This window comes from Ornithorhynchus anatinus, chromosome 11, assembly GCF_004115215.2.
Source record: "Ornithorhynchus anatinus isolate Pmale09 chromosome 11, mOrnAna1.pri.v4, whole genome shotgun sequence".
Lineage (NCBI taxonomy): Eukaryota > Metazoa > Chordata > Mammalia > Monotremata > Ornithorhynchidae > Ornithorhynchus > Ornithorhynchus anatinus.
Window position 1 is genome coordinate 52,849,473 of NC_041738.1, and position 27,216 is coordinate 52,876,688.

At 46.9% G+C, this 27,216-nt stretch overlaps 1 protein-coding gene across 4 annotated transcripts in view; it reads right to left on the reverse strand.

Annotated features, from left to right (window-relative positions):
- The window catches only part of ARHGEF12 (Rho guanine nucleotide exchange factor 12), a 138,647-nt gene that overhangs the window by 23,880 nt on the left and 87,551 nt on the right, over positions 1-27,216 (reverse strand). For 2 of the 4 annotated variants that reach the window (XM_007668016.3, XM_007668015.3), the window contains 21 exons: positions 26,478-26,535; positions 25,554-25,732; positions 24,809-24,886; positions 24,472-24,591; positions 23,656-23,796; positions 19,884-19,955; positions 16,104-16,196; positions 14,949-15,059; positions 14,206-14,304; positions 13,900-13,942; positions 13,071-13,176; positions 12,252-12,389; positions 11,277-11,309; positions 10,743-10,857; positions 8,805-8,910; positions 8,158-8,370; positions 7,549-7,681; positions 6,954-6,989; positions 6,501-6,655; positions 1,552-1,698; positions 790-875 (listed from right to left, as the gene is read on the reverse strand). In XM_007668016.3, the coding sequence (XP_007666206.2) occupies positions 790-875; positions 1,552-1,698; positions 6,501-6,655; positions 6,954-6,989; positions 7,549-7,681; positions 8,158-8,370; positions 8,805-8,910; positions 10,743-10,857; positions 11,277-11,309; positions 12,252-12,389; positions 13,071-13,176; positions 13,900-13,942; positions 14,206-14,304; positions 14,949-15,059; positions 16,104-16,196; positions 19,884-19,955; positions 23,656-23,796; positions 24,472-24,591; positions 24,809-24,886; positions 25,554-25,732; positions 26,478-26,535 (2,262 nt within the window). The remainder of the gene's footprint in view (positions 1-789; positions 876-1,551; positions 1,699-6,500; positions 6,656-6,953; positions 6,990-7,548; positions 7,682-8,157; positions 8,371-8,804; positions 8,911-10,742; positions 10,858-11,276; positions 11,310-12,251; positions 12,390-13,070; positions 13,177-13,899; positions 13,943-14,205; positions 14,305-14,948; positions 15,060-16,103; positions 16,197-19,883; positions 19,956-23,655; positions 23,797-24,471; positions 24,592-24,808; positions 24,887-25,553; positions 25,733-26,477; positions 26,536-27,216) is intronic. The other 2 variants (XM_016227502.3, XM_039913490.1) reach the window with 2 other exon arrangements.

Sequence of the window (27,216 nt, forward strand, 5' to 3'; positions counted from 1 at the left end):
TTCCAAAGGGTTTCCTGGCCTTTCTGACTTAATTCAGTTTGGATGGTGTGCAGGGGAGCGAGCAGAATTTAAAAGCCATTTCTAGTTCTTTATTATTCCCCCAAATCTTCAGCTAACTACATTTTTCCTTAGGGAGTAAATTTGAAAGCTAATTATACTGTCCTTGTCCAAGTACTTAGTCCAGTGCCCAGCACACAATAGGTGTTCAAATGCTACTGACTGATTCAGAAACCTTCAAGCTTAACCTCCATTCACGGTGCTTGGCAGGCACCACAAACTGGTCCATAATCTTTTGCAGGTCTTCTCAGCTCCTGGACGACGTGCTACGAGCATTTTCAAGGCAAGTCTTTCTGTCCCTGTTTTCTTCTCTGCCTTTCCCTCTGGGTTGCTCCTTATAATGTTGGTATTTGTTAAGCGCTTACTATGTGCAGAGCACTGTTCTAAGCAGTGGGGTAGATACAGGGTAATCAGGTAAGCTCCCTGTGCCTAGGATTGGGACTTCTGCTTGCTGTTGGGCTCTAGAAGCTCAAGGTAATGCGGTCACTAGATTGCTGCCTCCTGTTCCCTTTATCTCCACATGAGAGAGGAGTGACTCATATTGTGAACTGAATGAAAAAGCCCCTCGGCTTGACTGAGCATTTCACGGGACTCAACCTCGACGACTCCTAGATTTCAAGCTGAGACCTCTTCCCGGCTGGGCTTTTGGTGAGATAGCTCGCATTCTTTTTTGCCACTCTGTTTACCAAGTGGGGGAGGAAGCATCCAGAGAGAAAAGAAAATCTCACTCACCCAAGTCAGCAAGTCCTCCCCGATCTGACCGATAACCGAGGTCTCCTCCCTTTTCCGAATAGCCTTCATCTGCTCGTTCAACCCAACTGAAAAAGAGGCAAAAGAAAGAGTTAACTGCACTCGTGTCTTTATCCTTCCATATGCTTGCTTCACCGATCTGAAATTTATTTTGATACCCATCTCCCCTGCTGGATTGTAAGCTCCTTTGAGGCAGGGATCATGTCTACCCACTCTAGTACATTCTCCCAAGAGCTAAGTAGAGTGGTCTGCCCTTGGTAAGTGATCAATAAGTACCTCAGATTGATTACTGTTAGCTACTTTCAAGGTGAGAATTTTCCAACCCAAGAAAAACACTGGGATTGGTTCTGGTCCTTAGGGGAGCACAGCGTCTCTTTCCTAGCCCCTACCCCAAAAAAACCACACTGTACTGTCCACCATGTAATAGTGGACTAATGATAGGGTGTTCAAGGGGCTCTGGGGCCCTTTTTTAATATAGAGCTAACGTGTTTGTGCAAGTGAGGGCACCTCTCGCTCTGAGAGAAGACTGACTCTCCCATCTGAGTCTGTACAATAACTACCACTTTGGAAACCGGCCCATGGCATGTATCTGTTCACGCGGATATGTTTATTTTTATTTCAGGGACAGACACCGGCTCGGCTGTGTCGGAGAAGCCGCCCACCGTTTCCAAGGCCTCTCTACCCCCGGTCACCCCCTGCCCCTCGGAAGCGATGGGTCTTCGCGTCAGCCTAGCTCCTCCTTACTGTGTAACTGAAGAATGTCCTCCAGGTTCGAAAAGATTTTCCGCAGTTCTGACGGGGGCAGTATCCCTTCTCGGGACACCCGCTGGTAGAACACCTGATCGAGAACCTTCAGGGTGCGGACGTGGGCTCGTTCGGTGTAGAAAAGTTCTGAACGGAAAAGGAGAAGAATATGGGATCGGCCCCAGGTTCACTGGATTCAAGCAAGGACTGAAGTTGGCTAGAACCAACACAATCCCGGCGGGGATTGTGTCACTTAATAAATCCACTGGCCCAGAGAAGACCCAGGAGCTCTAAGGTTAGCAGACTGTAAGCTCGATGTGGGCAGGGAATGTGTCTTTTATTAATAACATCAACAACAACTGGGATATTTGTTAATTACTATGTGCCGGGCACTCTAATTAGCGCTGGAGGGGATCCAAGCAAATCGGGTTGGACACAGTCCCTGTTTCACGTGGGGCTCACAGTGTCAACTCCCACTTGACAGATGAGAGAATTAGGGCACAGAGAAGTGAAGTGAAGGACACACACAACAGACAAGGTCACACAACAGACAAGTGGTGAAACCGGGATCAGAACCCATGCCCTTCTTAGTCCCAGGCCTTTGCTCTATCTACTATGCCATGCTGCTTCTTATATTGTTATATTATATTATCCCAAGCGCTTAGTACAGTGCTCTACACACAATAAGCACTCAATAAATATGACTTATTGATAGTATGAACACATGAAAATCTTCCATCTGCCCTGACACTTGAATAACGACAAAAAGTAAACATCCTATGCATTTGGATCTGTACCCTTCGCGCACTTGATATTCACCTCATCCTCATCTCCACAGTACTTACATACATATCGATAATTTATCTACTGATACTAATGTCCATGTCACCCTAGAGACTGTAAGCTCCTCGTGGGCGGGGAAAGTGTCTACAACTCTGTGTTGTACTGCACCTTCCCGATCGCTGTAGTACAGTGCTCTACACACAGTAAATGCTCAATAAATACTACTGATCGATTCTTCATCTTGAAAATGAATTCACGTTGTTACTCCAATAAGGTTATTGTAAGATTTTTATCAATCTGTGAGTTTCTGGAGCTCTGATTATGACAGTAGTAACAACCTAAATCTGAAAAGAACGTAGCTTATAAGATAGCACACAGACCTGGGAGTCAGAAGTACCCGGGTTCTAACTCCAACTCCGCCACTTGATTGCTGGGTGACTCTGGGCAAGTCACCTTCTCTTAACTTTGGGCAAGTTAACTTCTCTGTGCCTTAGTTACTTCATCTATAAAATGGGGCTTAAGACTGTGAGCCTCATGTGGGACATGGACTGTGTCCAACCTGTGTCCTTTGTACAATGCCTGACATATAATGCTTAACAAATACCACTAAAAAAAAACCCTGTATCTACCAACTCAGTTGTATTGGACTCTCCTGAGCACTGAGTACAGTGCTCTGCACACAATAAGTGCTCAATAAATTCCATCGATTGATCCTTCATCTTGAAAATGCAAGTTCACATTGCTTTCCTCAGTTCACTCCAATAAGGTTATTTAGGATTCTTATCGCTTTGTGATTCTCTGGGGCTACAGCTGTGACAATAATAACCATCTAAAGTCACTCAGAACTGTAGCAAGTAACTGTGGATTATTCAGATTGAACTCATCACAGAAAAGAAATCATTAATAAAGATCTGGAAGGCATCCCAAAAGGATGTCTGCTTCTCAAATCAGAGTATGTCGATAAGGTGAGCATGGGACCAAGATCCAATCTCGCTGAATCCTCCACAGAATAAAACTGATCCAGTGTGCTTGGGAAATTTGGAGAGGAATGAGAGGGTTCCAGGTCTCCTTCTTCCAGGGCTTCACAGGGCCTTGGCAGAACCTCCCGGAGGGGAAGACTCAAGACTCAGGTCACGCGGAAGGGGCAAGTGCAGATCTCCTGTGTCCCGAGAAGCCGAGGAACTAGTTAATTTCAGCCCTTCCACTCAGGTGATTTGCTCACCGTTACCACTATCCCTGTGGCTGCCAGAGTGGCTAAAGGGCAAGATGGCAAGACCGGTCCTATGGTATGTCAAATCAGGGGCCAAGTATTATTATTATTACTATTATAATTATGTTTGCTAAATGATTACTATGTGTCAAGCATCTTTCTAAGCACTGGAGTAGATACAAGTTAATCAGTTCACACACAGTTCTTGCCCCATATGGGGCTCACAGGTTAAGTAGGAGGAACAACTGGTAATTAATTCCTATTTCACAGGGGAGGAAACTGAGGCCCAAAGAAGTGAAGTGACTTGTCCAGGGTCACACAGCAAGCAATTGGCAGAGCCAGGATTAGAACTCAGGTCCCCTGACTTCCAGGCCTATGGTCTTTCCACTAGTCATGCTTCTTTACACCCCAAGATCTGTGCCCCAGGGGACTTTACCCTTTCAAGCATCAGTCACTACATAGGGCACTCAACTGATCGCCCTAGGCTTAGTCTTAGGAGTGGAGGGGGAAGGGATTTAAGAACGAAACTATGTCAATAGCCGGGCTGTTCCACCCTTTAAACCCATCTCCGACGGACAGCCCCTTGACAGACGCCTTGCCCCAAGCCCGACTCCTCTAGGAATCTTGCTGCAAGGTGATAACGACAAAGACCAAACACTTGGGAACCATAATAATATTAGTAGTAGTAACAATAATAATAAATCATGTGATTTGTTCATTCATTCAATAGTATTTATTGAGTGCTTACTATGAGCTAAGCTCTTACTATGTGCCAAGCACTGTTCTAAGCACTATGGTAGATACAAGATAATCAGGTGGACACAGTCCCTGTCCCACACAGAGCTCACAGTCTTACTCCCGTTTTAAAGATGAGGTAACTGAGGCATAGAGAAGTTAAGTGACTTGCCCAAGGTCACAGAACATACATGTGGCAGAGCCAGGATTAGAACCCATGGCCTCTGCTGCTCACGCACCTACTGGGCTATAGTTACATCCTTATTTCCCTGGCTTTCTAGGGGGATGTCACGGAAGACAGAATCGACAGCCTTACTACTACCCTCCTTAGGTGGGCTGTCATGACACAGAAAATAAAATGTGTTTGATGATTCCCTCTTAAGAAAAGCACGCTTGATGCTTCCTAGTGATTTGTGTTCATCTAAGGTGGTTGCAAATTGACCGTTTAATGATTTGGCTTGGCATTTTCCCAGGGAGTGATGGATGCTAAGACAACATGGGCAGGTTTTCTAAAGATAAGCAGATTTCCCCACCGTCCAAACCCCAGGGACTTCTCCAACTCCTCAGGATTTCTCAAAAATCATGGCTCGAGGCGCTCCAGTACCTTTTGCCAATTCCTTCACTGTCCTAGGATTCAGGGCACTGGGCCTTGCTGAATTCAATCCATCCCGTATTTTTAAATTACCTCTGATATTTTCCACAATTTAGTTTCCAAGCTTCTATCACAAATGGGACCTGCTCTGGGAAATGGATATTTGATCTTTTCAGGAAGATGGAAATGAAAAAACACATTAAAAGCTTCAGCCTTTAGTTCTCAATTTTCCCTTCCCACCTCTCTCAGGGAGGAAGGGTAACATTTTCGGTGGTCTTCCTCTATGGCCTAAAACAACTGTTTGTGTGACCTCTAGGCTTAGGGCTAATTGAACTCCTTTTCAGCTAGTGTTTTTCAAATGTTGCTTGTGTTATTCCTTTATAACTATTGCTTGAGGAGCTGTGTGGCCTAGAGGAAAGAGGCCTGGGCTGGGAGTCAGGGGACTTGGGTTTTAATTCCAGCTCAGCTACTTCCCCGCTGTGTGACACTTCACTTTTCTGTGCCTCAGTTCTCTCATCTGAAAAATGAGAATTCAAAAGCCCTCCTCCCTCTCCCTTACAGCCCCAGGAACTGTGGCCGACCTGACTGTGGGGCATCTACTCCAGTGCGCGGCACAGTGTTCGGGACACAGGAAATGTTTAACAAATAGCAGTTATTATTATTACTGTACTCCTGTGATCTCTGATCCTCTCCCTCCCTCTAGTCTGTCAGCTCACTGTGGGCAGGAAATGTCACTGATAGTTGTTGTATTACACTTTCCCAAGCGCTTACTACAGTGCTCTGAACCCAATAAGTGCTTAATAAATACAATTGAATGAATTGAATGATCTCTGGAGAGTCCTAAACTCAGACAACTTGACACTTGTCCCTTCTTAAAGTGGACTATGGACATGAGTCTCTGGAACGTTTTTCTGAAGAACAGCTAATTTTCTGGGTCTTTTTTGCCTCTAAATCTCGCTTTCCATAAAGTCTTTCCTATACTTGTTCATTTTCACCCCGATCTCTCTACTCTCTCTCCTTAGGACCAGGAAAACCACCAGCTTGACAAAATTTCTAAGACAGCCTAGTGGAAAGAGCTTGACCCTGGGAGTCAGAAGGACCTGGGTTCTAATCCTGGCTCCGGCACTTATCTGCTGTGTGACCTTGGATGAGTAACTTCACTTCTTTGGGCCTCAGTTACCTCAGCTGTAAATTGGGGATTAAGAGTCTGAGCCCCATATGGGATAGGAACTGCGTCCAACCTGATTTGCTTATAACCACCCCAGTGCCTGGAACAGAGCCTGGCAAATAGCAAGTGCTTGACATATCCCATTGGAAAAAAAATTTCCAACCACCTTTAAATTATTGACTAATTCGTCCCTGGGAAAAATAGAATTTCCCTGTACTTCTAGATGGCTGCATTGCGGAACCATATTTACCATCTGTCTGTCTTGGTGGAGAGAAGAAAAATAACCTGTTCTATCTAACATCAGTCCCCTGAGCGTATACAACCTCCAAGCTATGTCTTTGTTTTGCTCCCAAATTAAAAAGACTAGTTAGAGGCTCGGATACACACACTCCAAGGATGAGGAGTTCCTTAGTTTCTGTCTAAGTCAATAAAAGTCAAAGGAGATTCCCGATTTAACTCACCATTAATCACTTCCTGGCGCTTGATCTCATACGGTGTCTGCCTGGAGAGTATGTCTGGGCTCACGAGCTGTTGCCAGTTGGGAGGGTCTGTCTCCAAGTCATTCTCAGATTGTTCATCTTCGCTCTGAATATCGCCAAAGGCTACGCTGTCGAACCTCGAGGAGAGAAAGAAACACACAAAAATAAGATCCCTTCAGAACTAACATTAGCTGGAGGTAAAAGCGTTTTTGATTAGATCAAGCGGGTTTCTGGAGGAGGTGGCTGGAAGATTCAAGGCCGCCCCCAACCATCATCCTGTGCCAAATTAGGACTCCAAAGTACGTGATCATTCCTTTCTTTCCAAAGGAGGGCTTTTGTGTTGATTGAGCCCTCCTGCTCTACACGATTTTTAAAAGTCGACGTTTGACTAAGTTTTACTTTGCTCTTCGGAAAGCTAGTTAAAGGAGCACTTACTTCCGGAAAGGTTTCGGAGTTCCATGTTCCGCTAACCTACAACAATGGGAAAAACGACCAAGGTGAAAACTGGAGAGGAGAGAAAGAGTGAATCCACCCCATGGAGAGATTTTTTTGGCTAAACAATCTAATTCTTTGGGAAGATTCCCAAATATCTTAGGGAATCACTTGCCATTCCTTTCCAGAAGGTTACAACTTGAATGGGAGGTGTAACTCTCGGGGGCCGGGACTTGGAAGTTTGGCAGGAGCAGGAAGGGCTGTGTGTGCCCAGACCCCGTAAGAATAATAATACTAATTATGGTATTTGTTAAGCACTTGCTATGTGCCAAGCACTGTTCTAAGCTCTGGGGTAGATACAAGGTATTCAGGTTGTCCCATGTGGGGCTCACAGTCTTAATTCCCATTTTCCAGGTGAGGTAACTGATGAGGCCCAGGGAAGTGGAGTGATTTGCCCAAGGTCACACACCAGAAAAGTGGCAGAGCCAGGATTAGAACGCATGACCTTCTGACTTCCAGGTCCGTGCTCTATCCACTATGCTGTGCTGCTTCTCCATCAGTTCCAGGTCAATGCCCTTTGGGCAGCTGCCAGAATTACCTTTCCACTTCGCCTTCCTCCTCTTGTAAATGGTCAAGCGGTGGGGGAGGGAAATCAAAGATGGTGTTGGGAGTCCGGGGGGTGGCATCTGTGCAGTCTCCAGAGGCTTGGGCTTCTCCTATCTGCTTTGGCCCTATAAAGAAAAACGTCAAAAACATCCCCATGACACTAACGCTATCCAAATGCATTTTTTCTTTTCCATTTTTGGATTCTTCCTAGCCCTGTATCTTAACAAACAAATCCATGGACATTTCACTCCCTGTAGTGAGAAAGGCTGCGGAGGTGAACCAAAAATGCCAGAACTGCATTTCAGGGTAAACTATCCCATGCAGAGGTAATTCTGAAGTGAACCCTGACCTGTGGTGCCACTGGACACCCAAGAGTTGCTACTGTCAAGTGATCGGTGGGACATTCACACTGCAGGACTGAAAGTTGTGAGGAAATCTGAAGCAAGCGGTAATGCGAGCGTAAAAAAAAACACCAAAAACAAAAACAACAAAACTAAACACAAAACAAAAAACAAAAAAAACCCCAAACCAAAACCAAAAACAAAAAAAACAAAAAAAAAAATACGTTTCTTAAATGCACTGCTTTGCAGTGTCAGCTCACCTGTCTCATTCTCCTTCCCTCCCTCCTGGGTGGAACTGATTCCTGAAGTCAGAGAGGACGTGGGGTTAGCAGGCAGATACCCGACGTCTCCACCATCGTTTAAGATCCCGCTCTGGCGCAGCTTGGCGGAGTCCGAGGGCTCGGGGCTCACGGAGGAGGGCGAGGGTAAGTGCTTTGGGTGGCGCTGCTTCTGCAGTTCCATGGCTCTGCCGACTGAACAGGCCGGCCAAAGATTAGAATGCTGAGCTGACCGAGGAAGACTGGACCTCCTCGGCCTCCGCGGCCTCGAGAAGGGGCAGCCACAGAGAAGGGTCAGCGGAGCACTCAGCAGAGAGCAGGATGTGCAGGGAGAGTTAGTTCACATCCGCCCAGACGTTGACTTCTTTCACGCACTGGGTCACAGGCCCAGTTCTGCCCCTAGTAACTGTGGCAGTCCCGGTCCTCCCTCCTACTCAGACTATGAGCCCCAAGTGGGGCTAATTAGCTCGTATCTACACCAGTGCTTAGAACAGTGCTCGACACAAAGTAAGCGCTTTAACGAATATCACCAAAAAAAAAAAAAAAAAAAGTGTGGGGTGATGCATCAGGAAGATGGCTTGCTGAAGGTCGGAGGCACAGAAGCAACAGAACATTCAAAGCCAACGTACTTGCACTGCTGTCGTGACGGCTTGGTCTTCTTGGGGGGCCCAAGATGTTGGGGAAGCCTCTTCTCTTCACCTTTTCCTCCCCTTCTCTGTCTTTCTTCATACTTTGCTGCAATTAATATGCAATCAGAAACCAGGCAAATGATGTGAAACGGCACGGTCCTAACACCAGCCTGTCTGGATCACTTTATAAAGAGAACCCACGACTCCGAGGCTGGTGAAAGCCAGGGTGACTGCTTCCAAGCGAAGGCATTCCCCACCCAGCCGATCGTCGCCGACCAAGACAAAAGAGATCATATTGGTTCTGAACAGGTGGAGAGAGAGGGGAAAGATGCACGTCTGATCAGGGGGCATTAGACACGGTGTCTATTTTCTGCTCATGTAGCAGATTCTGGCGATCATCAGAAGACGGATTGATATATGGCTTTGAGTGAGTATTCACACTTCTTGCAGAACTCTCTAAGTCTTTCCCTGTCCCCGAGGCTCACAATTTAAGACAGACTGACTGTGCACATGAAAGCTGGTACAATGAACTGAGGAAGTCTGAAGAGTGCAGTCCAAAAAGGCCTATATACCCGCTCGGCGGCTACCTATTCAGAAGAATGAGAAATGGGCTGGCTATCCTAAGGGGATTGGTGGAGAAGCAGCGTGGCTTAGTGGAACGAACACGGGCTTGGGAGTCAGAGGTTGTGGGTCCTAATCCCGACTCCGCCACTTGCCTGCTGTATGAGCCTGGGCAAGTCACTTCACTTCTCTGTGTCTCAGTTACCTCATCTGTAAAAACGTGGATTAAAAAATGTGAGCCCCATGTGAGACAATCTGATCACCCTGTATCTACCCCAGCGCTTAGAAAAGTGCTCTGCACATAGGAAGCGCTTAAATTCCATAATTGCTATTATTATTAGGCATCAAAGCTGGGATTTGTGGCAAAAAGTCCATTTGTTCATGGGTTTGGAAATTGGAGGTAAGTTGGTATACCAATCGAGAGACCGTTCTAAGAAGCGTGGCCTAGTGGACACAGCCCAAGCCTAGAGACAGAGGACCCGGGTTCTAATCCCAGCTCTGCCACTCATCTGCTGGATGACCTTGGGGAAGTCATTTCACGTCTCTGAGCCTCAGCTTCCTCTTCTGTAAAGTGGTAATTAAAACTGTGAAACCGATATGGGACAGGGAGTATGTCCACCTGCATCTATCCCAGTGCTTTAGTACAGTGCCTGGCACATAGTAAGCACTTAAATATCTTAAGGGGCGGGGAAAAAAAGAGAAAAAAAAAAAAAGCCCCCTGGAAGGTTGAGAAAAAGGTCCGGAATGGAGGAGGGGGAAAGCACATGTGGATGTCTAGGCCACTCAATCCAACAGAAAGCTTTAACCAAAAGGGAAAGTAGTTAACCAAAAGAGACCGCAACGATAATCGAAGCAGAAGTTTATGGGATCCAAATAAAAATAAAAATAAATAAAACAAGGGAGCGAGCAATCTGGACTGCAGGAAATGGAGGGCTTTCTTTTCCTACGGTATTCGTTAAGCACTCTCTATATGTCAATCACTGTTCTAAGCATTGGGGTAGACACAAGTCTATCAGGTTGGACACAGTTCATGGCCCATGTGGGGCTTCCAGTCTAAGTAGGAAAGAGTAGGATTTCATTCCCATTTTACAGCTACGGAAACTGAGGCCCAGAGAAGTGAAATGACTTGCCCAAGGACATACAACGAGCGACGGTCAGAGTCGGAATTCAAACGCAAGTCCTCTGGCTCCCAGACGCGTGCTCTTTCCACTAGGCCACGCTGCTTCTCAGTTGAGGGCCCTCTGCAGATTGTGGGACGATTCCGGAAGGTCTTTCTCCAAGTCGAAAGTGTCCCGATCGCACCGCCCAGATTCTGGCCCCCAGCAGGAAGAACAAGCAGAAGGGGCACCTGGGCACGCACTGATCCATCGCCCATACCTTGATCTTTGGCAGGAATCCAATGCGACCTCGCTTGTGTTCCAGGTTCCGCGGCTCTTTCACCTTTACCCCCAAGTGCTTCATGTATGTGAAAATGACATACTGCATGGTGGAACTGGGGGAAGAGAGGGAAGTGATTAGGGAGTTTTAGTGGGTCAGGCGACTGAGACCGCTGAGCAGCGAAAGGTGGAGAGAGAAAAGGCATCAACGACGCTTCAGTTCTGACACCGGGGGACGCAGATTCACTCTGCAAAGAACACAGTTGGACTAGGACATACGCAGATGGTTGGAAAGTTATATTACGGGGAGGATAAAGTTTCATTTTAGAAACAGCGGAGTCCGCCTCTAGAGGGAGACCAAGCTCTATTCAATTCTGAGCTACAACCCCCAGCTCTCAATCTTTCGATGGCTCTGAAGAAATGTTCTCTGAAATAATAATAATAATGTTGGTATTTGTTAAGCGCTTACTATGTGCAGAGCACTGTTCTAAGCGCTGGGGGAGATAGGGGTACTTTGTCTTTATAAATACACTACCTTTTGTCCTCTTCCACAGCTTGAGCGGCCATCCTGCAAAGAAGACACAATTCAGCACTGGAAAATTCAGGAAATGAAAGAAGGAAGAATTTAACAAGCTCAGTCCCCAAAATGCTACCTTCTGCAATCATTCATCATCAGTTTAATAGGGTTTCTTCAGCGGACATTACGTGTCGAGCAGCGTACTAAGAGCCGGGGTAGATTCTGAATAATCAGGTCGGACGAGGTCCCCGTCCCTCACGGGACTCAGGTTTTGTGGGGGAGGGAGAAGCGATATGGCATCCCCAATTTACAGACGAGGAAATCGAAGCCTAGAGAAGTGAAGTGATTTGCCCAAGGCCAAACAGCAGACAAATGGCAGAGCAGGGACTAGAACCCAGGACCTCTGACTCTCAGGCCTGGACTCTTTCCACTAAGCCACCCTGCTTCTGCAGTTCAGTAGATCGAGTAGTCAGCAGAACAAGTACTCGGGACCTTGGCCACCACCCCAATTCCTTGCCACTTGAAGGATGTAGCCCGACAGACACTCTAGTCCAGAGAAAGAGAGCGACTAAAGTTCATACTTTTTCCCACTCTGTGGGGTGAGGATCTCTGAAGGCATAACAGTAATGATATTTGCTAAGGACTTACTATGTCCAAGCACCGTACTAAATACTGGGATAGAAACAACATAATCAGGTACGAAACAAACTAATACACCTGAAGTCCTTCATCTACGCAATCTGATCTGGGCAATCCAGAACAGCAGGGAAATGCTGGGTCTCAGAGCCCACAGGCCCTTTCCTCCCACACTTTTATTCTCATATCTTTAAGCCAAATTGTCCCTTGCAACCTCTCCCACAAAGAGATGGGCTACAGAGCTCCTTTTCTCCTCCAGGATGACCCGCTCCCCAAATCCCTTCAACGGGCTCTTCCCCGGGCAGTTGTTGGAGCTCAGAGAACGTCAGCCCCCTCCCCCGTGCTCTCACTACTTACAACACATCTTCGATTTTGGCAATGATCTGCTCCGCACAGGCCCGCTCTCTGTCCAGGGTGAGTCGGTCTCGATCCCGCTCTGCGTCCAGCTTGGTCAGCTCGCTCTCGGCCAGAGTCAGGCCCATGCTACGCTTCTGCCTGAAGGGAGTAGAAAAACAAGTCTAAAAGGGGATGCTGCAGAGAAGAAAAATCTCCCACTGGGGAGGCCTGGGCACCGGCTGCCCACGGCCAAGGATTTTCAGGGCTGGGCAGAATGGCATACGAATTCATTCTCTGAGCCCACGCCACCTGGGATACCAGAGGGAATTAGTTCTGGAGAGAGTCATCCGTCAGAACAAAGAGTTGGTGAAGACCCCGTCCCTGATGGGACCTGCGGGTCTCAGGGTGAATTCTGGGTTGGACTCCCCACCCCACCGCAACCCACACCAGGGGGCCAGTCCCTCCAACCTTGGAAAGCCCCCAAGGAGTCTGCTTAAGGAATCTGTCCTCCGCTACAAAGGGGGAAAAAGCTAGGCTCGTTCTTCATTGTTTAACCACCTGGGTGAATACGCCACAGGGCAGGTTGCTACATCCCGGAGCCTCTAAAATCTGACTAGCTGAAGAAGACCGACCGAGAGACCTGGAGCCATCGATGGGGCCGCAAAGGTCACGGGCCTCGGGGGGACACCCATCTAGCCCCGACTCCAGGCGGATGAAAGACGAAACAATGTGAGTCGGTGGCTATCTACCCCTTTTCCTAAAAGATCTCCAGATGGAGAATCCGCAACCTTCATTAGCTTGCCTACTGCCGTCTTTCTTAAGCTCACTTCCCTTGCTTACCTAAAGTCTTCCAGGTGCTTCTGAACCTCCGGGTAGACTTTTTCTTGCATAGTGTGAACATAATGACGATGCAGTTCCTCAGGAATGAGCTCTGGTCTTCTCTTCTCTGTGGATGAAGGAGGAGATGGAAGGACATTACTTTGGCTGCGTGATCGAGGTGGCTCTTCCGCCGTGTTGACCCTCTGCCGACAGGTCACTTCACTTTGAGGGCAAGAGGGGCCACTGCTGTTTTCCAAAACCCTATCCTCAAGGCTCTCCAGAGCTCTGCTGAACCTCCCACCCACTGGTGGCAAGTTTTCCTCCAGACTGTAGGCTCACTGAGGGCAGGGAACGGGCCTCCCAAATCTGCTGTATCCTCCTCTCCCAAGAACTTAATACAGTGCTCTGCACCCAGTAAGCGCTCAATCAACAATAATAGTACCAACAATAGTAAAGATGGGTATTTGTTAAGCGCTTACCACGGGCAAGGCACTATACTAAGCGCTGGGATCTACACAGGATAATCAACGTTGGACAGAGTCCCTGTCCCACAAAGGGCTCCCAGTCTTATTCCTCATTTTACAGATGAGGTAACAGAGGCCCAGAAAAGTTAAGTGACTTGCCCAAGGCCACACAGCAGACAAGTGGCAGATAGTCAACCACTGACTGACTTAAATGGATTATAATAGGCCAAGCTCCATTTAGCCAAGGGAGTGCCACAGTGATGATTTCTGGAAATAATCCCACATTAGCCAATCTCCTTCTCCCTGGAGTTTCATCAGGAAATGTGGGGCACAGTCTTTGAAATTGCCAAACAGTCAGATCTGCTCTTCAAGCAGATCAAGCTCACCCAGGTCAGAAGACATTTCTTCGGGAACCGAAACCTTCAGGTGCTGTAATGGGAAAGAAAAGCAAAGCTGAGAGAAGGCCTCCAAGTGTTTTGAAGCAGATGGATATCTGGGTACATTCTACGCCCAAAATATGGACAGTTGGACCAGTCGGTTTAGCAGTTTGATACACACACACACACACGCAGGCATTTTATTTCCATCAAAAAGGGAGGACCAGCAGAGAATATGTGGTAAACTGAAAAGTTTAGTGAAAGGCAATATTTTAATGCCTGAGATAATGCAAACACATGTATTTGGTAGCCTACCGCTGCCCGGTCCAAGAAGAACTGATGAAACTCAAGGAAGATTCGGCGAGTCTCTTTGGAGTTGGTCTGTTTATACAATTCTGCGTAAAGATAACAGAGCTGGAAGGGAGAAGAGAGCAGCGGTAAGTCAGAGATCGCCACAAATCCAATCTGTTTATTTCCTCACGGACTAGAACGGGCTCTGAAGAGAAACTCAGGGATCTCAGAAACCCAGATGCCTGCCAGTAACCAAGCTCAAGGTTCTGAAAAGAGATCAGTCGTTCTTTTCCGAGCCATTTTATTTGCCTTTGCTGTCTGTCCCGATACGCTCGGTCCACCGGGAGATGCCTGAACTTCAGCACAGCAGCGTGGCTCAGTGGAAAGAGCACGGGCTTGGGAGTCAGAGGTTATGAGTTCGAATCCCGGGCTCTGCCACTTGTCAGCTGTGTGACTGTGGGCAAGTCACTTAACTTCTCTGTGCCTCAGTTACCTCATCTGTAAAATGGGGATTAACTGTGAGCCTCACGTGGGACAACCTGATTACCCTGTATCTACCCCAGCGCGTAGAACAGTGCTCGGCACATAGTAAGCGCTTAACAAATACCAACATTATTATCATTATTATTATTACTTTTCTTAGGTGCCAATCCAGGAGCAGAAGGTATTTAGTTAGCCTGAGTCCCAGGGCTTTGAGAAAGAGAGAGATCTGGGACACCCACATGACAGAACTCTGTGCCCAGAGTCATGACGGGACGACTTCTTACCAATGTTGCAGGATCAAACTGTGACACCACATGGTGCAGGAACACAGCCAGGTGGGCAGGGCGCGATTTCAGCAGTTCGATGCTTTGGAAGCAGCTGCACTGCCCGTTAATCTGGAAAGATGAGAGATTCCGCTTCAGCCCTTGCAAGTGTGCACATGCCCGCGTCTCCTCCCCTCCCACTTCCTCCTGCCCGTAACATGGCGGCCAGGAAGACGGCCTGAGTGTGTGTTCAGAGGCTGCGGGAGTTCGGCACCATCTGACCTAGTTAGAAAATTTCACTCTGCACAACCAGCTGACCCCTTCAGAGACACGTCGCACGGTTTAAACCGGGCAGGAGAGGGGAATTTCCGTCACACTTTAGGCAGAGCTTGCTGGCAGTGAGGACTCTGAGATAGTAGATAATAGGCCTCGACTTTAAGCAAAGGAGATTATGGAATCTCCGCCTCTCGGTGCTTTATAAGAAGGGGCTCGGTGGCCTGGGGAGACTGCCGTGCAGACCTGCACTCCTCAAAAGAGGGAAAGAACTTTCACCCAAAAGACGGAGCTCTTGTCTCCGATCCAACAGCACCACTTGGCTGCCTTTCTGAAGGCCTTTTTTCCAACCCCCCCGCAACTCCCCAAATGAGCTCTCTTTGCTTTCTGTTTGTCCACAGAAAGAACGGTTTAAAGAAAAGGGAGTGGAGCTGTTTGGTTTTTATTAGAACAACTCCTAATAAGGCATTTGCTTCCAATTGGGTTTATGAGCTTGTTTGGGAAAAAGAACATACTATTCAAATGTAACAAAACAGCATAATTTTCATCATAGTCGGGCATATATGTAAAAGATGAATATTGGCCAGTTAAAGAGGTAACCAGATATGGGGCTTTCGATCACCATGGTGTGGAAAGGGGGCCAATGGAAGGACTCCAGTGGATTATTATGGGCTCTCCATGCCCTAACTCATATCAGCCTGAACATCAAAGCTTTTCCTGTTAGGGAAAAGTTCAGGGATAAGAATAGCAATTTACCCAAGAGACCTTCAGCTCCGAGACTTAGCGTCAAATCCTCATGATGGCGGTTTCGGGCCCTAAGAAGGTGATCGCTTGGGCAAACCTACAGGTCAAAGTCTTGGAAACGATTGCACAACTTCAGCTTTAGGGAATGCTACTTTTTACCTGTTCGTGTTCCGTGCCAAAATCATCATCTTCGGCTCCGATGATCTGAGACGCTATACGGTTGGGGGGACTCCCGATGTTGGAGTGTGAGTCCTGGGAGTTGGAGGGAGAAAATATCAGAGACCCCTCAAAATTCATCTTGTCAGAGGGCTCAAAGGCAAAACTGTGTAGGAGGACTACCAATCTCACCCTATAAAAGTGAGCTTCAAAAACTATTATTTGGTCAGGGGGAGGTGGTGAACGGGGCCAAAGTCGATGAAAGTCACAACGAGGCCAAGCATTTTACTCCTAAAATGAAGGAATCTGGTTTGGTGATGCTGTGGCTTGGCTCAGGGAACGCGTCTACCAACTCTGTTATAATGTCCTCACCCACGCGCTTAGTATAGTGCTCTGCACACAGTAAGCGCTCAATAAATACGATCAATTGAGTGATTGATCACTTCTTCGTTGGGATTTCTTAGGCATCAGGTTCCAGCGGATGGTTCGTTCACGCTGGGTTCGTTTGGAAAGGTTAAAACACCACCAGCTCACTTTCCTATTGGCCTCTGGAAAAAGTGGCGACTTTCACTGGGTTGCCCTAAATCAATTAAATAGTCTCCTGGCCTAAGACCCCCACCACCTTTAATTGGTTGTTCAACTAATAATTGAATCTCACTTCTCCAGGTTTCAAGTGAAGGAATATACAAGTGAAAACCTTGGTCAACCTAGGTGCTCCGACTCATTAGGTGAAAGAAATGGTCTCAAAAGAATGCTTTTCTGCTCCACTGAAGAATAGGTGCATGCCACAGCTGATCAATAACTGAATTCCCTTTTATCTTTTTTTTGCACGTGTGTTTATGGAATTTGTAAAGCACTTATTGCGTTCCAGGCATTGTTCTAAGTGCTAGAGTGGAAACAAATGAATCAGGGGGGACACATCCATGTTCCAACGGGCTCGCAGTCTTAATCCTCATTTTACAGATAAGGTAACTGAGGCATAGAGAAGTTATGGTCACAGAGCAGCACGCACCAAAGCAGTGGAGCCCACTGCCTAAGATCTAGAGTTCCGTTTTCAATCGAGCCCTCCACCTGAAGGTTTCCTTAAAAACAGACCAAATAGCTCTCTGCATCAGAAAAATCCCAATGTCTAGGCCAGGATTTTAGACAAAAGCCAACATAAACAGTTTCATCTCACATATCTATTGAAATAGCACTAATTTCACAAGGCGCCGGGATTCTCAAATGGGATTTCAGTCTCTCCAGAAGATTGAGCCAGGTGGGAGATTTTTTCTTCTATGACTAGAATGCCTTATTTTGGACAAGTGTGAAGGTGTAAGCTGAGGGCTCAGTGCTGGGGGTCCGAAAAGGATTGTAGCAGAGGTAGAGCAAAGCTCTAGAGGATCTAGGGCGAGAGCACACTGGACCCTGTGCCCCAACCCAAAGGTCGGAAGATATTGCCTCATCAGGGCACTAGATTTTAGTCCCTTGGACTGCACACAGAATTACAGACTCATGGGGCTGGCAAGACCCTCCTCCAGAAACCATCTAATTCTTTCCCCTGCCTCAATCCAGGACTACACCCCAATTATCCTAGACAGATGAGTGCCTATCGTATTATTAAACTAACCAGAGAAGAATCCACAACCTCTTTCGGTTCCCCACACCAGAGACACAGAACCTCCTCAGAGCCAACCTAAATTCCTTGCTGCAATTTCAGCCTATTTCTTTTCTTTCTGACCTCGGAGGAGATGATGAGCAACTGGGCATCATCGTCCACATAATATGCTCAGAAGTACTTATTAAGTCTCCTCTCCTTGGCCTTCTCTTTTAGAAGATGAAATAATTTCTATTATCCACTATATCAGTCTTCTCTTGGTTTTTCCGAACAAAAGGACGAGAAATCCCATAATGGTCAGAAGCAACGAGTGGATGCCGGGGCCGGGATATGACTAACAACATGACCACTGCCCTGATGGCCTAGTGGCAAGAGCACAACCTTGGGAGTCACAGGTTGTGGGTTCTAATCTTGGCTCTGCCACTTGTCTGCTGTATGACTTTCAGCAAGTCACTTCACTTCCTCTGTGAATCAGTTACTTCATCTGTAAAACGGGGATTGAGTGTAAGTCTCATGTAGGACAGGGACTGAGTCCAACCTGATTACCTTGTATCGACCCCAGTGCTTCAAACAGTGCTTGGCACAATGTAAGCGCTTAACAAATACTATTATTGTTATTATCAATTACTTCCATCCTGAGTTACGAGTAGAGCTTCTACACTCTAGCTTTGCCCTCTAACCAGGGGACTAATGTACATGAATTGACCTACACCTTGTGGAGCTTTCCAACTTCCCTAACTTTCCCTTCCAGCATAATAATAGAAACAATAATAAAAAAATTGTGGCATTTGCTAAGAGCTTACTATGGGCCAGCCACTGTACTAAGCGCTGAGGTGGGTACAAGATGATAGGGTGCCCCGTGGGGCTCACAGTTGAAGTAGGAGGGAGACCAGGTATCAAATCCCCATTCTGCATGTGAGGTCACTGAGGCCCAGAGAAGAGAAGTGACTTGCCCAAGGTCACACAGCAGACAGGTGGAACGGGATTAATACTTAGTTCCTCTGACTCCCAGGCCCAGGCTCCTTCCACCAGGCCATGCTGCTTCTGTAACCTTTGCCTCCAGTGACCGTCCCTGGATTCTGTTGATTCAGATGCTCATCCAGGACTTGATCCAAACTCATTTTGACCTCACTGGCAGTCCCCGCCCCCTTAACTTCCTCTGAAGGTCTTAGGTTTCCAACTGCGAAATCGCCTGCAACGCTGCTTTCTTTCTCATCTTTTTCGAGGTCTCTACCTCCCCTTTCAAGTGCGAGTACCCCAAGCGCAGCAGAGCATTCCTAATATACCATTCCAATCATCATCGATAGTATTTACTGAGTGCCAGTAATGGCCAGAGCGCTGGACTAAGCCCTTGGGAGAGTACAATACAACAGAGTTGGCAGACTCGTTCCCTAATACTAGCTCAGACTCTAATGGGAGAATTCCATCCCAGCTCTGCCACGCTGTACTTTCGGCTTCCTAACACATACTAACAGCACACTTGCCATCTTAGCAAGGGAGCTGCATTGCTAACACGTGACAGTTTGAGGCCCACTCTGATTTATAAATCCCTTGGCACATATGAGCATCTAGCCAATCTCTTACTGTGGCCATTTCCCCCCTACATGAGCCCTAACGTATTCTGCACTTATTCCTACTGACGTTCATAATGTCTGCTCCTGCTACTTTCAATCTGTATGTTACTCAGTCAAGCTGGCAGCTTAAATTGCTTTAACCCAGGGGTTTAGCATTTCGATTGAATCTAGTAGCCACCGCAATAGAAATCCCTGTAATAGCATACATTTCCTACTCATATGCTCTTATACCTACCCCAGCTCTTGGTGCAGTCTGGCACATTAGTAAGCACGTAATAAGCTCCATTGAAAAAAAAAGAAATCCAGTTGAAGGCACAAAAATCAGTGCACTGTTTTGGTCAAACAAGATTTCTGGGCCTATCGCTGATTAGCTCACGGATTTGGCAACTGCCTTTACCGCTCTGAGTTAATTATTGAACATTTAACATTTCTTCAGGAAGGCCATTAAAACTCACCTGTTTTATTTTTGAAATCACAGTCACATCTCATTTCAAAAAACAAAACCAGAATATTAAAGGCCTCACTCCCCTCTGATGAGTACCAGGAAGCTTCTATTGACTCTGGTATCCACAGCAATAGAAAGTCCTCTAATACCACATATGTCATACTCACATTATCTTGCATCTCCATTTTCTCTGGGCTTTCTTCTAGGGACATCCTTTCTCTAAGGCCACTCCGAGGACTCTACAAGACAAGACAAAATGAGACTCAAGGGAAAAGTTCCCGAGTCACAATCAGAGAAGCTGGAAGATTTGCCTATGAAATCCCTCAAGTTCTGGCCATAGAACTACCAGCCAAGAAAGGGAAAAACTTCAACCTAAAGAGCAATAGCAAAGCAACTGCACATTGGGTTTTTGCCAGGGGTGACTAGATCCCTGGCAAAAGAGGACTGTGCATAGGGTGATCCATCCTAAGAAGAGGCAGGACAGTTTGACAAAGTCTCAAGAGGAACATCCTTCAGTAGCAAAAAAAAATTAAAAAATTCCCTGCGTAGCCACTCCAGTGTCTCAAATCCAAGTTAATTAAATTCAAATAGACTGTTGCACATATACCAAAGAATACAATGAACTTCTTGTCACAGTTAAAATTACGGTACCCTTTTTAATTCCATAGGCAGCTCTCCTAGGTTGATATACTCAGGGTCTTGAAGAAAATGAAACTTGGGTTGACAATTCACTTTCAAACTGCCTTATAAATCAGTCTACCAAAATGGCTGCTGCTCCATTTCTGGGGTCTCAAGAACTTGGGGAACAGCAGAAACCCCCAAGTCCCCCCCCCTCCCCCAAGGTGAACCAGGGAGGGGAGTGTTTGGGGGGGAGGGCCAGAGAAGACCAGAACTTGCCCGCTGCTTGGGTTTTGGGGGCCCAATGGCAGTCTTATAGATGCTCCAGTTTGGCCTTCTGCATTGAAGGAGGTGAGCGATGAGATTCCCAAGATGGCCAGCCTGGACTGGGGCTAACCCACTGGCAAAGGGAGCCTGGGTGGCTTTCAAGGTGCTCGTCCCAGTCCCAGGATGGCAAATCCTAGATGTGTCTGGTGCTTTAAATTCCTAACACATTCTCATGTTTTAGAGTGGATTAAAGTTCCAGCAGAGGAGTAATTAAGGAAAGCAATCTGCCTTAACTTCCACTCCGGGGAGGCTGGTTTAACAACTGCTAGACATCCTCAAGTTCCTCCAGGGCAGGAGTCCCCATCAAGCTCTCTCCCTCCTATCTCAACCCCATGTCACAAACATGATCAATCAATCAATCAGCATTACTGAGTGACTACTTAGTGCAAAGCATTGTACTAACCACTTGGGAGAGTCAAATAAGAGTCAGGTAAACTGATCTCTGCCCCTAAATAGTTTGCAGTCTATCATGGGAAACAGATACAAAAATAATTTATAGATAGGATGAAGAAAGAAAAGGGGGAGGAGGGGAAGGGGGGATGCACGAGTTTGTGCATAACTGTGAAGGAGGCCCTGAAACGCTGAAAAGGTAATTTGGGGGCTAGACCCCGAAGAGATTTTTAACTAATTGGGGAAGGCCTCCATTCATTCATTCATTCAATTCATTCATCCTATAATTCTATTTATTTATGTTGATGCTATTGATGCCTGTTTACTTGTTTTGTTTCGTTGTCTGTCTCCCTACTTCTAGACTGTGAGCCCGTTGATGGGTAGGGATTGTCTCTATTCGTTGCCCAATTGTACTTTCCAGGTGCTCAGTACAGTGCTCTGCACAGAGTAAGTGCTCAATAAATACGACTGATTGAAAGAAAAACTACTAAGAGCTGGGGTGGATATAAGCAAATCAGATTAGACACAGTCCCTGTCCCTCATAGGGTTCAACAGTCTTAATCCCCATTTTACAGATGAGGTAACTGAGCCACAGAGAAACGAAGTGACTTGCCCAAGGCCATACAACAGACAAGTGGTGGAGCGGAATTAGAACCCAGGACCTTCTGACTTCCAGGCCTTTACTCTACCTATTATGCCATGCTGCTTGAGAAAAACAAAGCTTGAGAGAGACAAAGATTGAGAGCTGGGGTGAAGAGAGAGGACGAGAGAAGCAGTATGGCCTAGTGGAAAGAGCACGGGCCTGGGTTCTAATCCTGGCTCTGCCACTTGTCTGCTGTGTGACCTTTCCAGGAGTAGATCCTGGAACCGTAGAAGAAAACTGACAAGATCTGACTGAATGTGGACACAAAGAGAGTGAGGAGTCAAGGATATGACACTGGTATTTATTAAGCACTTATTACGTATGAAGCACTGTACTAATCGCTGGGGTATATGCGAGATAAGCAAGTTGGCCACAGTGCCTGTCCCACATGGGGCTCACAGTCTAAGTAAGAGGGAGTGGGATTTATATGTGTTTGGCACATAGTAAGCACTTAACGAATGCATTATTATTATTATTGTTATTACATTGCATTGTATTGTACTGTATTCTCCTAAGCTCTGAACACACTAAGAGAGAAGCAGCACGGCGCAGTGGATAGAACTTGGACCTAAGACTCAGGTCATGGGTTCTTATCCCAGATCCGCCACTTGTCTGCTGTGTGACCTCGGGAAAGTCACTTCACTTCTCTGTGCCTCAGTTACCTCATAGGTAAAATGGGGATTGAGACTGTGAGCCCCACATGGGACAAGGGACTGTGTCCAACCCGATTTGCTTATATCACCCCAGTGCCCTAGCACATAGTAAGTGCTTAACAAATACCATTACTATTATTATTACTGTCTTCAATAAATGCAATTGACTGACTAGGATTCAATCCCCATTATACAGATGAGAAAACTGAAGCACAGAGAAGTGAAGTGACTTTCCCGAGGTCACACAGCAGATACGTGGAGGGCAAGGATTAGAATCCAGGTCCTCTGACTCCCACGGCCTTTCCACTAGGCCACGGTACTTCCCAATTAGGGTTAGGTTAGGATAGTGACAAGACTGCAGGTTTGAAAGAAGGGGAGGATGGAGGGATTGTCAACTGTGGTGGGAAAGTTAGGTGGAGGAGAGGATTTGGGAGGGAAGTTGAAGAGTTCGGTTTGGGATGAACTGAGCAGGGAGTGCCAGTGGCATATGTGCGAGGAGATGTCCCGGAAGCAGAAGGAAATGCAAGATTTCAGAGGAGGTTACACATTGGAACTAGCGAGGCAGATCTGGGAGCCAACTGCATTGAGGTGGAGGACACATACGGGTCTATCTTCCTGAAAGATACATTTTGCCATGAGTGATCCTAGGTGGGGATTACATATAGAGTTTTTTTTGGTTTTGCTTTTTAAAAAACACTGTATTTGTTAAGCGCTTACTACGTGTCAGGCACTATACTACGTGCTGGGGCAGACACACGTAATCAGATAAGACACAGTCCCTGTCCCACATGGGGCTCACAGTCGAAATAGAGGGAGCTTTCAGAATCTTCCACTCAGAGCGCTGCCCTCTTAAGAGGTTGATGGTACTCCCCCACTATATTGTACTCTCCCAAGTGCTTAGTGAAGTGCTCTGCACACTGTAAGTGCTCAATAAATACGACTGAGTGATGGATGCTTATGGGGGTGGCCATGATAAATGGAGACCCTTAACTGTATATATCAATAATACTTTTTATTTATAATAATGCTACTGATGCCTGTTTACTTGTTTTGATGTCCGTCTCCCCGCTTCTAGTCTGCGAGCCCGTTGTGGGCAGGGATTATCTCTATTTGTTGCTGAATTGTACTTCCTAAATGCTCAGTACAGTGCTCTGCACACAGTAAGCCCTCAATAAATACAAATGAGTGAATGAAAAATCACCCCTCAGGTGGAGTGTGAGGGATAGGGAGGTACAGAGCTTGGCACATAGCAAGCCCTTAACAAACACCATCATTATCATTATTATTATTATTACACACCGTACTTACATCAGCAATGTCACTGCTGGGTCGAGAACCCTCTCCACTGGTATAATCAATTCTACCCATCGCATCCCCGCCGTCTGTTTCTACCTCGCCGACCAGCAAGGAATCGCCCAAGGGCTTAGAGAAAACAACTGTGGCTCCATCCTAAAACGGATTAAAACAACAACAACAAACCCTTTATTAATGAGAGAACAAAGGAGAGAAACCAAGGTAAGAGGACACGCCTGCAGGTGGAAAGCTCTGACTTGCCATAAAAAAAAAGTCAGATGATAAATCAGTGCATTTAGGGAAGAGGTATTGGCGGTAAAGCGTTGAGGATTTAAACAAACCGGCAAGCCGGCAAAGGAGGGAAATCTAGTCTTTATTACGGTGCTCCCTTGCAGCAAAACGGGGCGATTAAACAGTTTATCAGCTTATAAAAACCACCCATTTCATTTACACCATCTCCCCACTCGTCTTACTCTCCACGTATCTCAGGGTTAACCAACTCCCCAGTTCCCGTCTCAGGTAATTGCTCATTACGGGTTGGGATGACGATACAGGCTGCAAAGCCTTAGGGAAGGATCCGTGTTTACGCATGCACATACAACTCCGCGTCTGCCACGTAAATAATGGCGATATAAAATACGACCGCCGAAGCTGCGGCAGGGTCCCGAGGGACTGGTACCTGGACGTCCTCCTCTAATTAGGGACCCTTCTCTGACGGGGCCTGCGGCATTCCCTACGCCGCCGAAAGCCGCCCTAAGGGACACTCAAACAGTCCTTCCCAGGGGAGCCCTGAGGGGGCCACTGAGGGGTGTCGTTCGGCAACGGGGCTACCTGAGAAGAGCCTGTGGCTTTGGACAGCTGCTCCTGCAGCTGAGGGATGTGCTTCTTGGCCTCCTGGATCTCCTTGAGGGTCTGTTGAGAGGGTGCTCGGCTGTAATCTTCCTGTAACGACTGGTGACAAAAATGTTTCGTGAGAGATCGACGCAGCCCCGGGGCCGCCGACGGTTGGGTCACCGAGGACGCCGAGGTCACCGCCACCTGAGCCGACGTTATTAGGGTGCGACTCGACATTGGACTGGGGGGGAGTGGACAGCTGGTCAGCCCGGGTATGGCTCTTGCGTGGGTGCCTCCCTCCCTCTCTCTTCCTAGCCTCTGACTAACTCGGTACCTGTAACCGCTCCTGTTCTTTCTGTAACATCTTTCTCAGAATCTCCACTTTCTGGTTGTGAACAACATTGTTCTCCTCCTGAAAAACAAGGGCGAACAGAGGGAAAGTCAAGCCAGAAAAATGAGAGCCAAATGGAGAAAAAGAATGACCCCCTTCGCCTCAACATATAACTGCCTCAGTTCCACATGCCCCAAACTTATTAGCCTTCCTTCCATTCCAGGTTGCCACAGGCCTGACGTCTGAGCACACACACAGCTGGATGTGTGTTAAGACAGAAGAGCGGTAGGACATTTCGGCCCCTCCCCCACTGCTTCTGCTCCCCCAGCTTTTTAATAATGTTGGTATTTGTTAAGCGCTTACTAGGTGCAGAGCACTGTTCAAAGTGCTGGGGTAGATACAGGGTAATCACGTTGTCCCATGTGAGGCTCACAGTCTTAGCCTCACAGTCACAGTGTTTTTAGAAACATTAGGGTCCGCTAGCCCACCCTAAAGGGAGGTAGAAGTTTCAGCCAGTTCTCCAAAGATGACAAAGGCCCTTCCCGATCCCACTGGTGTGCTGACTGCTCTTCCAGGGTTTCCTTCTTCCTTCCTGAACTCCCAGTGTTTCCAGTCACATGGCGATTTCTCCACGATCCAAAAACGAACCTTCCCCGTTGGCAAGTGAAAACCCAAATGCTCTACGACGGAACCTCGGGAATTTTCCACCCTGTCAGGCCGTTGCCAAACGTTGGCTTCCCATCCTTACCCCCATCAGCACCGGGCTTGTGATTCTCTCCATATTTCCGGACGGTCCGGGTGAGTGGGGGAATGTCAGGATGGGAGACATATGTCCGAAGCCCGCCGGATCCACTTCCGAGTCGGCTAATGGAATCTGGGGCGACCCAGGGGGACGACCCTGAACAGTGAGAGCTACATAGGAACCCGCTGAGGAGGGAGAAAAGAGACAGGAGGAAAAAGAAATATATTGAACGGAAACTATTCAAGCGTTCCCTGGCTGAGAATGGTGAAAAGGAGGTCTTCCCTCGTATCCCTGTTTTGGCTGAAGCAGCTCCTTCAGAGAGTAAACCAGTATCTTCCACTACTCTCCCGGGATTGCAGTTCAAGTGTGCAATCACCTTTCTTCACCCTCCCTTAACCCTTAGAACCCCGGCATTTCTCAGCTAATAAACCAAATTGTAAGTTTTGTTTGAGACCTGTTTCTATCCTGGGAGTGGGAAAATAAAAAAATTCATTAAAAAAACAAGGAAACTATTTTGAAAACACAGAAGCAAGAGAAGCACCAGCTGGTCTGAGAAAAAGCACGTTCTCACGGGGTTTGATCCCCAGTAAATTCCTCCGGGGATCCTGAACATGATCTTAATGATCCAAACCCAGACACACACTCCAATAATCAACAGCATGTTTACACTTGGATCTGTGACTTTGGAGCACTTACTTATGCATCTTTATATTATATATTGCAAATTATGCATTTCTATTCATGTCTGTCTCCCCTTTTGACTGTAAGCTCGTTGTGGGCATAGACTGTGTTTGTCAACCTGGCGCATAGTAAGGACTCAATAAATACCACTGATTGGTTGATTCCGTTACATTATACCTTATACAGTCCCTGTTTTGAAGATTTCAGGACACTGCGTGGAAATAAAGAGAAACCCAACACTTCACTTACACTTGATAAGTTTCACCACCTCCAAATGGTTTGAGTGCGTCACAAGAGTTCCATTCACCTGAAAAGAGAAATGGCGTGTGTCCGCTTCAGCATGTTGGGGTAAAGGATAAATCTGCAATTCATAAACTACCGCTCACCACACTAAAGACTTTTTTGGTAAAAAAAAAAAATTCATGGGGCTGCCAGGACATTTCAGAGGGTTGCTACAATTTTCCTACTTCTATCTTTTTCTTTTTTAAAAACAAATGGTATTTGTTAAGTGGTTACTATGTGCCAGGCACGGTTTTAAGTCCTGGGATAGATACAAAGTAATCAGGTTGGACATATGGGGCTTACAACCAATCCCCATTTTTACAGATGAGGTAACTGAGGCACAGAGAAGTGAAGTGACTTGCCCTCGGTCATGCAGCAGACAAGTGGAAGAACTGAGATTAGAACCTTGGTCCCTCTGACTCCCAGGACTGGGCTCTATCCACTAGGCGATGCTTATTCACAGAAACATACTATATATATATACTGCTGGAGAAGCAGCATGGCCTAGTGGATGGAGCACAGGCCTGGAGTCAAAAGGATCTGGGTTCTAATCCTGGCTCTGCCACTTGTCTGCGGTGTGACCTTGGGCAACTCACTTCACTTCCCTGTGCTTCAGTTACCTCATCTGTAAAATGGAAATGAAGACTGTGAACCCCATGTGGGACATGGACTGAATCCAACCTGATTAACTTGTATCTTGCCCAGT